The 16,794-nt window shown below is 36.9% G+C and overlaps 1 protein-coding gene across 5 annotated transcripts in view; it reads left to right on the forward strand.

The window, feature by feature from the left end:
• The window catches only part of ripor2 (RHO family interacting cell polarization regulator 2), a 66,249-nt gene extending 51,517 nt beyond the window's left edge, over positions 1 to 14,732 (forward strand). For 3 of the 5 annotated variants that reach the window (XM_046834418.1, XM_046834417.1, XM_046834419.1), the window contains exons 10-23: positions 104 to 229; positions 1,496 to 1,644; positions 2,270 to 2,399; positions 3,524 to 3,667; positions 4,951 to 5,589; positions 6,346 to 6,518; positions 7,015 to 7,180; positions 7,458 to 7,590; positions 8,941 to 9,102; positions 9,447 to 9,608; positions 10,991 to 11,193; positions 11,306 to 11,389; positions 11,491 to 11,581; positions 12,763 to 14,732. In XM_046834418.1, the coding sequence (XP_046690374.1) occupies positions 104 to 229; positions 1,496 to 1,644; positions 2,270 to 2,399; positions 3,524 to 3,667; positions 4,951 to 5,589; positions 6,346 to 6,518; positions 7,015 to 7,180; positions 7,458 to 7,590; positions 8,941 to 9,102; positions 9,447 to 9,608; positions 10,991 to 11,193; positions 11,306 to 11,389; positions 11,491 to 11,581; positions 12,763 to 12,863 (2,463 nt within the window). In that variant the 3' untranslated portion in view covers positions 12,864 to 14,732. The remainder of the gene's footprint in view (positions 1 to 103; positions 230 to 1,495; positions 1,645 to 2,269; positions 2,400 to 3,523; positions 3,668 to 4,950; positions 5,590 to 6,345; positions 6,519 to 7,014; positions 7,181 to 7,457; positions 7,591 to 8,940; positions 9,103 to 9,446; positions 9,609 to 10,990; positions 11,194 to 11,305; positions 11,390 to 11,490; positions 11,582 to 12,762) is intronic. The other 2 variants (XR_006923726.1, XM_046834420.1) reach the window with 2 other exon arrangements.
• The last annotated feature ends 2,062 nt before the right edge of the window (positions 14,733 to 16,794 follow it).

Here is a 16,794-nt window from a genome sequence, read left to right on the forward strand (position 1 = left end):
TCTCTTTCTTTTTCTCTCTCTCTCTCTCTCTCTCTCTCTCTCTCTCTCTCTTTTCTACATACTTTTGTTTTCCTCTCCTCTTGTCCACCCACTCCCGCTGCAGATTTTCATGAGGTACGGACGACAGCGCTGGAAGCTGAAAGGGAAGATTGAGGCAAACTCCAGGCAAAGTTGGGATGGAGAGGAGATGATCTTTATGCCTCTAATCACAGATCTCATCTCCATTAAGGTGCAGTGGAAGATAATATGTATCCCCGAAACATCTATTTGTGAACCATTAAAAGGAATCAGTCTAAAATTAATACCCAGGAAAAGACAATAAATGGCCTTGGAACAATCTCTATTCATAACCCTCTAATTAAAATATCAGGAGATAAATAAATATATATAAATATGCAATATTCAAATGCCCCATATCCTCTTAGGATCACAACTACCGTATTTTCCAGACTATAAGCCGCTACTTTTTCCCCACGCTTTGAACCCCGTGGCTTAAACAACGAAGCGGCTAATTTATGGATTTTTCCTGGGTTTTTCCCGGTTTCACAAGCTTCAAGCCAAAAAACTGAACCCCATAACATTAGACCAATGAAATTGCGGAACGGGTTCAGGTGAACCAATGAAACTCTTTATATTAAATCAGATGTGCTCCCACTGAATCAGACCGCACCACATCATAAATATGGATGAGGTTCCTCTGACATTTGACCTGCCGCTCACTCACTAACTCCACAAAACTCGTGTTTTTTTTTTCTTGGCAAAGCATTACGGGTTAGTCAAAAAAACTTTAAAAATGAGCATCAGAAAATAATAAGGACATATTCCTCGGTCTTGCACACAAGTAGTAATACTGGAAAATGCGGCGGCAGGCTATTCCCAAAATGACGCTCTGCTCTTAAAGGAGCCACAGCATATTTCACCCGTTACACCGTGTAACAGACACTGTCTTTTGTTAAAGCCTGTGTAAAGTTCATTAGTTTTAATGTAGACACCTGCAGCTTATAGACAGGTGCGACTTATTTATGTTCAAAATAAAAATCTTTGTCAAATTCAGTGGGTGCGGCTTATATATGGGTGCGCTTTATAGTCCGGAAATTACAGTAGGTACTTTTTATACAGTTTGAAATCAGTTTCTAAGTATTAATTTGAATTATAGTCTTTTTGGTTATATTAACAGTAGACATGCCTGTCAAACTATATCCCTGTATACAATCAAAAGCATGCTATCACATTAGCTAAGTAAGCAAGCTAGCTAATTGGATCTGTAGCTAAAGGTTTTTCATTTTGTATATGATTGGTCCTGGAAATTGTTTTTTTTTTTTAATCACAATGCATACTTATGCCTAATTACTATTTTTATAATTACTATTATTTTTCAAGAGCACTTTAATAAAATAATATAAAAGGTATTCAATGGCTTATATTCAATCTTTTAAAAAATCAATTGCCCTTTCAGTGAATTGTGAACCCTGAACTCTCATTGACTTTTCCTAAGGTTACCGAGCTAAAGGGACTTGCCACTCATGTTCTGGTGGGCAGTGTGATCTGTGAGACCAAGGACCTGTTCACCGCTATGCCTCAGGTGGTGGCTGTGGATGTCAATGACCTGGGCACTATTAAACTGAACCTGGAGGTCACCTGGTTGTAAGTTGCATTTATATAAAAGGGTTCCTTGCACCTTGTTTTTCTTCCATGCTTATGTGCTTTTTAGCTTTCCCCTCTGAAGGAGTGTACAAAGCATGCAGGAATAGGACAGCAGGAATTGCAAACAGACATGCTTTTCAAAGTATTACGTTACAATTAATTAATTGATGATTGAACTACATTTAAATGAGTACAAACTTATTTATTTTTAATTAAAACATAATTGCAGATGCACATTGTATGCCTAAATATTGACATTTTCAAATAAAACCACGACTTTTTAAACTACTGCATATCAACTGACATGTATGCAAGAAATGGCAAAATAAAAAAAATACTTCCTTGTAGGAAACACATGCACATCCTTGAGCTTCTTCTCAGCTTGTTCCATGATTCCTCTGAGTGCCTTTTAGAAATTGGTACAGCCTTAAAGATGGCAGTCTTTGGTCGAATACCTTGGTCACAAGATGAGTGATGTAGATTCAAGGAATAAAAGTGGCATCATTCAGTTTTGGGACTCACCCAAGACATTGTGTCATCTCTAGAATAAATTAAAGAATGCTGCCATCTAGTGGCGAGGAATTGTCTTTCTTATATGAAGAATTTTGTCTCTCTTTCCATGCAGTCCATTTGATGTGGAGGACCTGACCTTGTCCTCAGGGAACGTGAGCAAAGCTGCTGCCCTGCAGAGACGTGTGTCAGTGTACAGCCAGGGCACGCCTGAGACCCCCACCTTCCAGGACACAGCATTCTTTGTAAGTTTAAATTCTTTTCGATTCTACTCTGCAGTCAGGAAACTAGGTTTAATTATTGAGTTCATGTTTTCTGTGTGAACCATGGACACTTTTTTGCACATCACCACTTTGGTTAGATTTGAACCTTTTATCAAGTATAGCATGGATTCCATAACCTTGCTCCTGAGGAATCCCATATTCTTAATGTTTTAGTGTTTTCCAGCTCTAATTTAACTAGCAGATAGTTAACAGCTCTTATCAGTATTGAATTGTTAATTCTTCATTTTCCATTATTTATTTTATTTATCTAATAAATGATACTTAACATCTAAGTGTGTCTGAATGAAAATATGATACCATTCTGAGATCTGAAAACTGGCTATATTCTAAAATGTAAATAAAAGCCAGATTGATTCAACATCCCCTCGTGTGATTCCTAATAATGGTACAAACGGGAAAAACACACCTTTCAAAATACATTCTTACATGAGCCAATGTCCTAATACTTTCTTTGGAGAAAATGATCAGATTCTCATCAGATGATTTTACAGAAGGTTACAGAATGATTGGTTTCATTTATTTCTGGGGAAAAAAAATTTCCTGCTGCTTTGGTTAAACTCAAAGAGACCATTTAGAGTTTTAGTAAATGGTCTGAGGGAGCAACAGTCTTGTAATTAGGTGAGGGGGAAAAACACACAAGCCGTACCCAATATTGACAAACACCACTTGTCAGATTTCTGTAGAAAATCATCAGCTGTTCTCAGTGAGCGCTGCAATGCAAGTATAAATCCTAAAGTAGAATACACCTAATAGAATGATAGCAGTAATAAAATCATCGGATAGAGTGTGTAAATAATAAGAAGGAAAAAATTGCTGTAATTATTTTTCTGTTTATGGGTTCTGCATAAAACTATAATCTAAAAGTACAGAACTATAGCTCATAATATACTGAGCTTAATACCCTGCTGATTATAGGAACCCTGCTATTTATAGAACATGTTTGTGTGATTTGCATCCTGTCTATTTTGCTATGCTTTATTAACTCCAATTAACTACCTGCCCTGGCCTTCGTTGTCAACATGCCCTCTCCCTGGTGTTTGTGTGTCTATATGTGTGTGTTTGTGTGTTTTGGAACGGGTGCACAGACATGGCAGTCTCAGCCTCGTCAGGGCCACTTCTCATTCCTGCATACACTCAGGGACACTCTCTTAGAGAAACTCAGGCGCAGTCGTTCATTTGGTGACCTGGCTGCACTGCGGCCTCGTCCCAGGTCCAGTTTGGAAGTCTATGTGAGTCAGGTCATTATGTGTGCCCAACTACCTTCAAAGCATGTGTGTGTTTGTGTGTGTGTGTGCATGCTAATTTAATAATCTGTTGCACCCAGTTCTCCTAGCTCACTCTTAATATTTCCATTCCTGCTTTACTGCAAATATATATAAAACCCTAATTCCAAAAAAGTTGGGAAAAATATAAAATGTAAATGAAAACAGAATGCAATGATTTGCAAATCTCATAAACCCATTTTTTGTATAGTATCCACTCTTTTTTAATTTTTTTTTACTATATGACACTAGTTTCTGAATTTTGGGAGAAGATTGTTGTTCCATTTGTGTATGATTCAGGATTCAGAACAGTCATGGGTCTTTTTTGTCATATTTTATGTTTTATGATGCACCATGTTTCATTGGTGAAAGTTCTAGACTGCAGGCAGGGCATTTTAGCACCCAGACTCTTCTACTACAAGGCCATGCTGTTTTAATGAATGAAGTATGCGGTTTAGCATTGTCTTGCTGAAATATGCAAGGCTTTCCCTGAAAAAGAGATCTGAATGGAAACGTTTGCGCCCACAAAACCTTGTATATACCTTTCAGCATTTATGGTTCCTTGACCAGGAGTGCTAGCTGCCCTTTCGTGGGCACTAATGCACCCCCATACCATGCTTATGCAGGCTTTTAAACTGTGTGGTGATGAGCTGAATGATCCATATCTTCAGTCTGGAGGACGTGGCATTTAGATTTGTCTGATCACATAACATTTCTCCACTTTGCCTCAGTACAGTTCGGCACAGAGAAAATAGTGGGTTTACGGATCATGTTTACATATGGCTACTTTGTTTTTCTCATGTTGGTGAACCTCTGCCCACCTTGACTTCTGAGAGACTCTGCCTCTCTAAAATACTTTACATTTTTTTTTTTATTTATTTATTTTAACCCAGTCATGTTACTGACCTGTTTCCCATTAACTTATTTATTTGCAGAATGTTACTTCAATTGTTTCTTATGATTGACACTTTTCCAGGCTTTTGTTTCCACTGTTAAAAAATTTCTGAGATGTGTTTCAGCCATCGAAATTAAAATTACATTATATTTTCCTTAAAATGGTATATTACAGTTTAGACATTTGATATGTTTTCTATGTTCTAATGTGAATGAAATATGGGTTTGGGAGTTTTTATTTACATTGAACATTTTTTCCCAACTTTTTTGGAATTGAGGTTGTACAACTACACCATTTAGATCGTCAAGACTTTTGTTGTTGTTGCTCATACTACGTCCCTGTCTTGCTTTCACAGTCCACATTGCCTGATGATGTTTTTGAAAACGGTGGCTGTGGTGTAGCCGAATGCAAGCGCCTGTCCTTCACCTTCTCTGACACACCAGCCTCTAGCCCAGCTCCTGGCCATTCACATCCTGAGATCACCGTAACGCCTCCTGAAAGTGATCAACCACCTCAGCTTCCTGCCTTAAATGATCAGCCTGGTGAGGAAGAGGACTGTGAGGATGAGGAGGAGAGCACCAGTGTAAGTGCCAGCCTTGCGAGCGCCAGTGAGGCAGAATCGGAGCGTGAGTGGGAGCGAGTAGAGTGTCAGCATGGCTATGAATCCACAGCACCCTCGCTGTCCTCAGAAGGACAGATCTCAGCTGTAGGGCCTGAGGATGTGGTATTTCTGGAGCCTGGCAGCCACGATGAGAGCTCAGAGCTGAAGCCAGTGGAGTTGGATGGGGAGGAAGGCAGTCTGACCAGGCAGCTGGTAAGAAGGCTTACTTCCTCTGATATCCTGCCTGAGCCAGCTGTTGTGAGCTGGGCTGGAGAGAGCAGCCTTGAGGAGGCTATCCACAGCTTGCTAATAAAGCTAGAAAGTGTGGCCCAGCGCTGTCGAGAGCTTCAGGACCTCGAACAGGAAGTGATGAAGCTGGAGGACCTGCTCAAGGTGAGAGATTACCTTGTTAGTTAGTAGTAGTTAGTAGTAATTAGGATCATGTTTTTTCCAAGATTTTCAAGGTTTATATTTCTTTAATGAAAATGGTCAGTGGTGATAACATTATAATTAGGATGAATTAGGATATTCCTTTTATGTTTAAATGCTGGAGAGTCGCAAAAGGCATTTAGCTGCATATCGTACTCTATATGTATGTATGTGACCAAATAAAATTTGATTTGATTTGAAATTCTCACATAATTTTGGATTTCTCAATTGAATGTAAATGCAATTCTGGCAAATTTAGTTAAACTTTTTTTTTTTTTAAATGGTTGCATCTTTTAACTGGTAACTTTTTAATTATTTGTTTGTGTACTGTTTGTTAACCTAATAAGAGTCAATGTGTGTTGATTATAAAACTGTTAACCCTCTGTATGGCTAAGGAGGAGTTCTATTGTCTTTAAATAGAATTAACCAAATTAACTCTGTCCTCCAAATTCCTGCTGTTTTGTGACACTGCCTGAGCATCTCTTTTGTGGTTGCAGGCTTCACTTATCTCAGAAAAAGTGTGTTAGCCTTCACCCTCCCTGGTATGTTTAATAAATAAAGAATAAAGAAAACTAGCTACAGGGTGGTCTTTGCATCTACGACAAGTTAACGATTTCGGAAAATGTGTAATAGTCACAATTACCTCCATATTTCTACTTTATAATGCACAATAATATTTATTGTGTGACACAATGTAAAACCGCTGTCGTGTCTCCGCAGTGCCGAGGTCCTGCTCACAGGAGTCGCTCCTCCAGTCTCAGCCTGACTGTGGAGAGTGCTTTAGAGAGCTTTGATTTCCTAAACACCTCAGACTTTGATGATGAAGACACTGGGGATGACAATGCTGCAGGCTCACGCTCTGTATTCTTTGACATAGAAACTGAGAGAATCGGGTAAGCGCTCTACACTTTCTGCCAAGTCAAATCAAGTAGGTGTTTACTGTTATTTCAATACACAGTTCAGTACACAGTGAAATGAAATGTTTTCCCAGAACCAAGGTGCTGCATCAGACACATTAACAAAAAGAAACACAGAACTACTCAAAACTAACGGGATAGAACATAGGACAAGGAGACAGTAAACACAGTGACTGTCAACACTGTTATACTGTTTAATCAGCAGCATGATTTTAATTCTATGTAAATTTCCATAAGCTATTAGTTATGAAGGGCTTCCCGTTTTATACTTAACTGTTCATAAAACATTTTTTTAGTCTATTAAACAATGACACAGTCATGAAAAACACTGTCCCCATGTCTGTTTACTTTTGATTTTTAATGAATAGCTCCAAAATTTGTTACTTCATTTTATCACTTGCATTACAGTCTCTCATTTTTTCACTCTCTCTTTTGAAGTTAATAAGACATGCATATTTGCGTGTGTGTACAGGCCAAGTCGGCATCCAGAGGCACGGGGTCATCTGAGTGAAGCCCTGACAGAGGACACAGGCGTAGGTAACAGTGTAGCTGGGAGCCCTCTGCCACTTAGCACAGGCAACGACAGTCTGGATATAGCCATCGTCATGCATCTGCAATACTGCCACCATCTTATTCAGGTGACGTGCCACACACACACACACACACACACACACACACACACACACACACACACACACACACACACAGAGCAACCCATTCTAGATCCTTATAGCTATGAGAGATGTAGTATGCTAATCACATATCATGTTGATGAGCTCTATACTTACATATTTTTTTGTTTACCAGTAAAGATTGAATATCTGCAGGCACAACACTCTGAATGTGATCTGTGTAAACATGAAAAGTGTTAGATTTTTGTTGACATATGCCACATCATTTCATTTGTGGTTATAGATGTTAACTGGAGGAGGAAGCCCGTGGCAGCATAAGGCCTATTTGCACAAACTGTCTGTCCAAACTGAGTTGCTTGAGGAGTTAACAGAGAACAGCATAGAGTGGCTGGGAAGCACCAGCTCAGCTGCTGAGGGTGAGTGTATGAGCTTGATATAAAGATCTTACCCAGAACGACAATACATGCAGTCCAAAAAAATGGCTGTTTCAAAAAAGAGCAGTTTCACAACTGTGCTTGTTTCTATAACTAAGGCTTTTTGCACCCAAACCAAGGCATGTTTTATTTAGTGTATTGCTGTGTTGGAGTAAGGAACTGATTTCTAGACTGCCTCAAACAGTTTCCTGGTGGTTGCCTTGGAGTAAACTTTGGCAAATCATGTGAAAGTGAGTTGCTCTTGGTGCTAAGCCTTAAATAACGAGATTGGCCAAACTTGCTGGATTACTTTAACATATTTTGCAACGGTTGTAGCCTCCAGAGAAGACAGAAGGCCATTTAAATATGTATAGGGAGTAAATACAACTAAAAAATGTTGTTAGATTAAGCAAAGCAGTTTTAATGGTCAGGTTACACCCTCACAGTTTAATGCCAAGGATAAAAGAAAGTAATGAATGACTGTATACAGGATACATTATATTAATTATATTAATATTGATATAATATTAGAGACACAGTTTAATTCTTTGAAATGTTGCAGGTTTATTTCTTTTTTTATTTTGTTTTCATATGATCAAATATAAAATTTCTGTTACAATGATTATGGATGTTGATATGAAAGCTAGAATTCTAGAATTGCCCTTTTTAGTTATAAGCAGGGAATGTCAGAAAAGAAAACCTTGCAAAATATGCTATATAAGTCCTGATAGGAACTTTTTCCCTGATGAAGCAAATCTTTAACAGTGAGATTTTGTAGGAAATTACTGGACAGTGTCAGGAATTCTTAATGCAAAGAAATTGCTAGAAAAAGCGTTGATTGGCATTACTTCTATAATTTTTGCAAACGGTTGTAGACTCCAGAAAAGACAGAAGGCTTGTATAGAAATAAATACCGTAAATAAATATGTATAGAGAGTAAATACAAAAATTTGTTTGATGAAGGAAAGCAGTTTTAATTGTCAGGTTACACTCTGACAGTTTAATGACAGGGAAAAAAGAGAATAAAAGCATAAATGAATGAGTGGCCAAGTGAGTGGCAAAAATCAGTTTAATAATGTACTTTAATAGATCATTGATTGTTGAATTTGTTACATTTAATTATACGACTAATCCATGATTCAGATTCGACTTCCCTGAAAACAAACCTGCTTTGATGAGAACAGTCCTAGGATTGATCCAGGTGTAGACTAGCATTTTTAATTATTGTGGAAAGTCTTATATACTTTTACCAGGTTTGAAAATTTGCATGTTTCCAAACAGCATTTTGTACAGATAAAAATATGTACATTTGAAAAGTAAAATATCATTAACTCTGTCCGTCTGTGTGCTTAGTGCTGCCTGGACTGGCCGATCGATCAGCATTGCTTTCCCTGTGGTGTGAGTGCACTGGTTCTGGAGCCCTGTTTCACAGTACAGTGGAGCGAGTCTTGCAACACATTCAACAACGCTTCACTGCACCACAGCAGGAGACTCACCGTCACAGCACAGACTCGGGTACAAAGCACTATACTGCAGTCTTCTTTTCTTTTCTCTTCCCTTTCTTTCCTGTTAAACTCTTTAAAAACACCAAGTCTTACATTTAACAATTTACTTTTTCGTATTATCTTTAGTGTAATTTACTGATTTCATAATTGTTAATGAATAATATACTTTAAAGAGAATAGATGAAGAAGCTGGGCTTGTTTGGGGTTAACAATTCAGAAATAATAGTTATAATGGGGTAGAAGCTGGTGGTTGGTGTATATAGATTGCAGAACAGATTACACGGGTTAGGTTGTTATGGGTTTGGGTTTTTTGGAGCATTACTAAGCTGTATGTGTTTGTGTGTTTGTTTACAGTGATAAGATTGGTGGTGACTGAGATGATAGACAGGAATGAGCTTGCCTCCTCCCCTTCCTTTCTATCACAAGATGTTTTGACAGTGTTCCAGTTTTACAGCTACGCCACCAAGCACAATGTCACAGACATGGAGCAACACCTGCTGGAATTAGCCAGAGAGGGTACGACACACTTTCACACACGCAACTCAAAGCCAAAACATCTTAGCAGTGTATCAGCCGTTATCAATAACTGTCATTAAAAAATGTACAATTATTCAATAACTTGTGTTACAAGTGTAGTTTTACTTATAAATATCCACTTACTATAATCCAGAAGTGAATTGTAAAGCATGTGTGTCAAGTTTCAAACCGCCATGGTATGATGACATTGACTATGGATGTTGATCACTGTGAGAATTAGCTGATACAAAGGTGTGATATGAAAGCAACGTGAAATTAATGTCATTACAAGAGCGGCCTCTAGAGGCGAATCACTGCTGGTGGATTTATTAAAAATATAATTCTATTTTTTATAAAATATATTCATATTTATTTCCTTATTTATATATAGCATATTTTTATGATGCAGTGCTGTTTTTTTTTATATTTTTGTAATTAGGTTCAGTACTATTTCACATGGAGTGTTTTTTCTATCCAGTATTCTTTGTAAAAACTATTGTTTAATTAATCGGTTATCTTGCTATCGGTTTTGGAAAAATCCACAATCGGTTGACTTCCAGTTATTAACATATCTTACCCACCAACCATATGCATATGCATAAGTGAGTAAATGTTTTGATTTCAGTAGTAATGCATATTAAAAAATGTCATTATGATAGTAATGTTGATAAGTAATGATAAATAATAATAGTAGGCTATTTAATAGGCATTAGGAGGCATAATAAATACATATAAACAAATAATAAAATCTTCACAAAAATACTGGTAGTCACTCCAGCCCATGTAATATTTTGTTACAGACCGACTCGAACCCCCATCGAAGAAAAGAAAAATTTGTGACCCTCACAGAAAAAAACATTTGGAGTCTCATGACCTAGTCATAGTCTTTATAGAATCATTTTCCTTGATGAAGCAAATCTTTAACAGTGGGTAATCAGGGATTTTTAATGCAACAAAAAAAAAAAGAAATTTAGCATTATGAAAAAAATAAAACTGAGCATTATAAACTTAAAGTAACCTGGAATGGCAAGCTAAACAGCAGTGTGTCAATTTATTTCTTCAGGAACACATGAACATTTCCTACACAGCATCCTTCACAGTGATCTGCATATTTATGTGGCGTATGCTGTGTAGGAAATGTCTGTGTTCCTGAATTTATGTTAAAAATTACAAAGCGGTTTGGTTTCCATAACTGACCATTTGTTACTGATTAAACACGTATGCATGTTCAAAGGACAGTTTTACAGTGTATGCAGTTAATACTCTATGAAAACTCCTTTGTGAATGACTAAGGACGTTGTATTTGTCCTTCTGCTTGTTGATAAATCTGGTATGAGTGTAAGGATATTGAAGATATACGTTTTGCATATTTTGTGTTGCAGCGGCGTTTGCAGAGCGTCTCAGTTCCACCGACGGCGAGTGCTGTATAAAGGAGTTGCAGGAAATGCCGGTGACTGCTCTTCAGCCCCGTACACACACGCTGCGTGTTCTCGCTGGCCTCCTGACCTCTGATGACCCTGACATCACTAAAGCTGTCTCTAGTTTTCTCTCTAATGCTGCCTCTTATCCAAGTTTCAGGTCAAAGGTCAGTGGCATTTATTTAATCAGTCAGTGTATGTTGTGTAATCCTGATTGACTTAAATGGCCAAATGGAAGATGTTGCAGGTTTAATTATGTGTGTGTCTGTGTGTTGTCAGGCAGTGCAGTGCTACACACAAACCTTATCAGAAGCAGGTGTAGCTGCACAGAGAGCTGCTTGTGTTGCTTTGAGCTGTCTGCAGGTCAGTATGAGCAACACAATTATGATTACAGTTGTGTGATAATGTTGCAAGTGTAAGCGAAAGGGTAGAAAATCACATAGTTTTTTTTTTTTTTGTCCCAGTCTGTGGAGAGCATCACAGCAGTTGTGAATCTGTGTGACGCTGCCGATGAGGAGCTCCGCCATACTGCCATAGAGACCCTCCTTACGTTCGGTATGTATGCAGTTTTAGCTGCATTTCTCTCTGAAGATGGACAATGTGTATTTTGAGCTGTTTAGCTCAAATTTGCAAATTGTGACACTAGTTTATAATTTGTAATTATTTAATTACCATAATTAGTAATTATTTATCTGTAATAATAATTTATCATTATTAACAATAATTAGTTTACAATAAATATTGTATAAAATAAAAAAAAAATTCTGCTGTATCTCCTCAGATATGACTAACACCACAAACTCAACTGTGTTTGACCCTGACGCAAAGAATAAATGCCTATTTTTCTGTCTAATTATTGTTGTTTGACCGTTGTTGTCCAATCATCAACAATACATATAATATAGCATTCTCTGTGCAGAGCGCAGTCTCACGTGTACAAACAAACGGCACATAGCTTCATTGATTCGCCTCTAGAGGCCACTCTCATAATGACAGCTGACCTTTTCGACTGCTCACGCAACGAACGCTACCCGGAAAAACTATCAGTATAGATTTTTTTAGAGAAAGCATTTACAGTATAATACACTTGCAAGGCACTCTAGATTACAGTGCATTCAGAAAGTATTCAGGCCCCCTTCACCTTTTTCAATTTTATGTTGCAGCCTGATACTGCAATCATTCAAATAGATTTTTTTTTTCCTATTAATCCATACTCAGTACTCCATAATGACAAAGTGAAAATAAAATTCTAGAAATGTCTGTAAATAACTTTCTTAAATAAAAATAATTAAATATTACATGTACATAAGTATTCGGACCCTCTGCAACATTTGCAACTCGGTACCTCCCATTTCTCTTGATCGCTGCGATGTTTTTACACATTGACTGGAGTCTACCTGTGGAAAAGTTTCTTGATTTATAGAAGGCCTCACAGCTGACAAAGCATACCAGAGCAAAAAATCTAACTATGGGGTCAAAGGAACTGCCTGCTCAGAAAGCTCAGAGAAAGGATTGTTGCAAGGCACCGATCTGGTGAAGGCTACAAAAAAATTCTTGCTGCTCTAAAGTTTCCCAAGAACACAGTGTCTCCTCTAATTATCAAATGAAAGAATTGTGGCACAACAAGGTGGTGAGCTAGAAATATTTTGTAAAATACAACTTACACTGCAAGCCCAGTCGGTTTTAATTTTCATGCTGATTTGAAGATATTTGACGGAGAGTGTGTTTGTGTGCAGGTGAGGAAGGTCGGCTGGCATACGAGCAGTTGGACACAGTGCCAAGGGAGATGGTGCGACTGGGTACACGTCGTAGCACTGCTGTCACCACGGCCTTCTGAGAGCAGCTCGTTCATTGGTGTTCCTGTTTCCATTTGTCCTACTTATCTTGGGCATGAGGTTGTCCTGGTGTTAAGAACTAAGGCACCGTTTAACACAAAGCCACCCTGTACCAGAGACTGATACACAGATCGATTCTAGCAGTAGATATTTTTTTTATAATGAATCACTCACATTACTATTGATGTTCTTTCTGACTAGCATTTAATTATTGGTTGGTACTAGTTGAGGTTCTCTGAATTTGCACTTGTCAGAGGCATGTACATAGAACACATGATTGTCGTATTGTGTGGCGTATCCGACCTGAACTACCTGAGACATGTGCTTTTCAGCTTCAGGGATTCTGAGCGATGTGTTTTCACCTAACCCTCATAATAACTCGGAGTGTATACGTGAGTGACTAGGTCCTAACTGTGGGCATCGTTGGATCCACACCATGTGGATGCTAATAGCAGAAGCACATGTCTGTTTATTTAGACCTCGCATAACGTTTGCTTTGCTTTGCTGGTAGGCTGGTCAGCATCGTTCAAAGCTAGACTATATGGAATAGTGAGCAGTAAAGATGGTGATTATGGTGGTCTGCCACTACTGGCTGAAGAGGCAAGCTTCTTTAGTGTTATCCTTCAGATTAAGTATTGCATTATTATGGTACGAATGCGCGGGTGAATGTCAAGAACAGATACAAGTGTGTGTGTGTGTGTGTGTGTGTGTGTGTGTGTGTGTGTGTGTGTGTGTGTGTGTGTGTGTGTGTGTGTGTGTGTGTGTATGTTTAAATGCACTTTTTGGTATCTCAAGTAAGCAGTCTTAATGGATTTACTGTGAATTTGGTGTTAAGCTTCAATGAAGACTGAAAGTACAGTGCTCCGTGATCCAACTTGCTTCTGTGCCTAGTGTAACTGTACTACTGAGTCACATTTTTACCTGTGACAGCTCATGTTTTCATCACTTTATTTATTATTATAATTTTTTATTACATTCAGGTTGGTTTTGTTTTCCTTTTTAAATCATAAAATTGCATTATTATCTGCTATATACTAAACATGAAAATGTTTTTCCTTGGTATTTGTGATTACTTTCTGCAACCACTCACAGTCACATTTTATGTGTTAATACTGTACACTTTTAAGTTGTTTTATTGATCACGTGATATCTTTTACTATTTACTAATGTTCTTAGTAAGCACTGAAAAGGTTTGTTTTTAGTGTTTATATTCATTTATGTCCTGTTTTTTTTTTTTTTCTTTTCTTCAGTCACATACTTCACAATTTTTTTTAAAGCCATAAATCACCCAAGAACTATATATATGACGTGTTTGTTTTGTAACCGATCACAGAGCTTTGTAAAGTTGGCCTATTTTTGCATATTAGATAACATTGCCTTTTTTTTTTTTTTTTTGTTGTGTCTGATACACATTATTATCATTTCCACAGTATTTTTGGACTTGGCCATTAAGGAACCAGTTAAACACCAGACTCTGAGGGGGATTTTGTACATATAGTTCATGCGAGTTGTGTAATGAATATTGATGTGCTTTAATCAAATGCGAGCTCACACATACAACTCGATTCGTCTTTTTTTTTTTTTTTTTTTTTTTTTTTGCATTTTTAATAACAAACTCCTGAGATTCTGTTAAATATTTTAGTATTATTTTTCATAACAGGATTCAAAGTGATCAATTTTAGTTAGCAGGGTAAAGGAGTGCTGTATCAACAGCTTTCGCACAACTTTGATTTAAACGAAATGCAGTATGCACTCTGCTTCCCAAATATAATGTATAATATCTCTATTCAGTTTTGTTCTTTGTGTTTATAATATTCCCCTGTCTGTCTGCAATAAAATTTATTTTTGGATAATGTTATTTACTGAAATAATTCAAAATCTTCTGTTTTGTTTTGTGTTTGATACAAATATAGGGATGTTAAAGTATAAAATTATTAATAGTTTAAATATATATTATATTATATTAGGGGTGTAACAGTATATGTATTAGTACCAACATTTTTCAGTACAGGACTTCGATTCGGTACACGTGTTACAATCCTTTTTTACATGCGGGACATATTAAGTGGCGTAGTGCAACTTTAGTTCATCTCTGCCAACTTCTTACTTACAAATACTTACTTTTGAGAGATGAACTAAGGATTTTGAGAAAAGTTCAGGCTTTTGCAAGAAATTTAATGTATTGTGGTGTTTGCAAATATTAAGGAAATGCGCTAACTGGTTTGCAAATATTAAGGATGATTCGAGAAATGCTCCAAATAAATGAGGAAAATTGTTAAAGGACAAAGTCCTGAATGAATGAGTCCTGAACATATTTCAGTATGCTGAGAAAAATAGAACCGTTAAGTAGATCATCATCATCTTTCGGCTTCTCCCATTAGGGGGCGCCACAAGTGGATCATCTGTCGATCATATCTTTAAAAAATAAAATATTAAATGTAAAACACATACAGTTACATCCACATCTCTAACAAATGTAAACTAATACAATTTTTCCATTTATTTACTTTTATTGAATACATTTATTTTGTGCAAATTTAAATAACCAAATTTAATCAATATAATAAAATATATTCTATCAATGTACTGTATTAAGTTGATTTATTCTATTTTTATTTTTATAAAATATTACAAAATATTTTCTATATTATTTAACCAAGCAAGCGTTTTATTTTAAATTGTTTTAAAAAATGTAAACTTCTCAAATGTTGATCATTATTGTTAATAATAAACTGCGTTAAATAAAAAATAATTAGATGGACAGGATTAGAAATGAGTTTATTAGAGGGACAGCGCATGTAGGACGTTTTAGAGACAAAATTAGAGAGGCCCGTTCGAGATAGTTTGGACATGTGCAGAGGAGGGACATGGGGTATATCAGTAGGAGAATGCTGAGGATGGAGCCACCAGGAAGGAGGAAAAGAGGAAGACCAAGGAGGAGGTTTATGGATGTGGTGAGGGAAGACATGCAGGTGTTTGGGTTGAAAGAGGCAGATGTAGAGGACAGGGGGGGTATGGAGACGGATGATCCGCTGTGGCGACCCCTACCGGGAGCAGCCGAAAGTGTGTGTGTGTGTATATATATATATATATAGGGGTACCCTTGCACAGTTTTTGGCCCAAACTTGCAGGAAACCTCCATCATGTTTCACCAGAGGTGGGAAGTAACGGAGTACAAATACTTCGTTACTGTACTTAAGTAGATTTTTCTGGTATCAGTATTTTACTCCACTATTTATTTTTCAGACAACTTTTTACTTTTACTCATTACATTTTTACATAAATATCTGTACTTTTCACTTCTTACATTTTCAAAACAGACTCGTTACTTTAGTTTTAATCCATTGATTTGGTGAAATATATATTTTTTATTTTCACTGCTTGCCGATTTCAGCCGAACAACCGATTTCCTGTTACTGTGCATCTTTTTCAATCCACTGGTGTATAAAGTCCTGACTCTCACTTACCACAGATGTAGACTAGTTACGAGGCTAAGAATCAGCAGGCAGAAGGCAGTAAGAAGTTTGGGGTTAATGTGGATGAGACAGAGGGAGTCAGTGATGTAAACATGACTGAGAACAGACACATTCATGATCATCATCATCTTTTCTCTGCTTGTGTTTTATATGCGGATCTTCAGCCTGGACACATTCATTAGGTAACAACATTTTTAATTCGTTTTGTATATATATATATATATATATATATATATATATATATATATATATATATATATATATATATGTGTATGTATGTATATGTATATTTGGCTGTCAAAATGAAAATTATTTTAAACAGCATGACATTTTATTAACGTGCGATCAATTCAGCGCACATTTCTGTTTCCCCAAATGTAAATACATAAATAAATAACTAAATAAAAAAGAGGCGAAATTAAAACCTTTGGCAAAAAATAAATTTATCCACGACGTC

Source organism: Silurus meridionalis, chromosome 22 (assembly GCF_014805685.1).
Source record: "Silurus meridionalis isolate SWU-2019-XX chromosome 22, ASM1480568v1, whole genome shotgun sequence".
Taxonomy (NCBI): Eukaryota; Metazoa; Chordata; class Actinopteri; order Siluriformes; family Siluridae; genus Silurus; species Silurus meridionalis.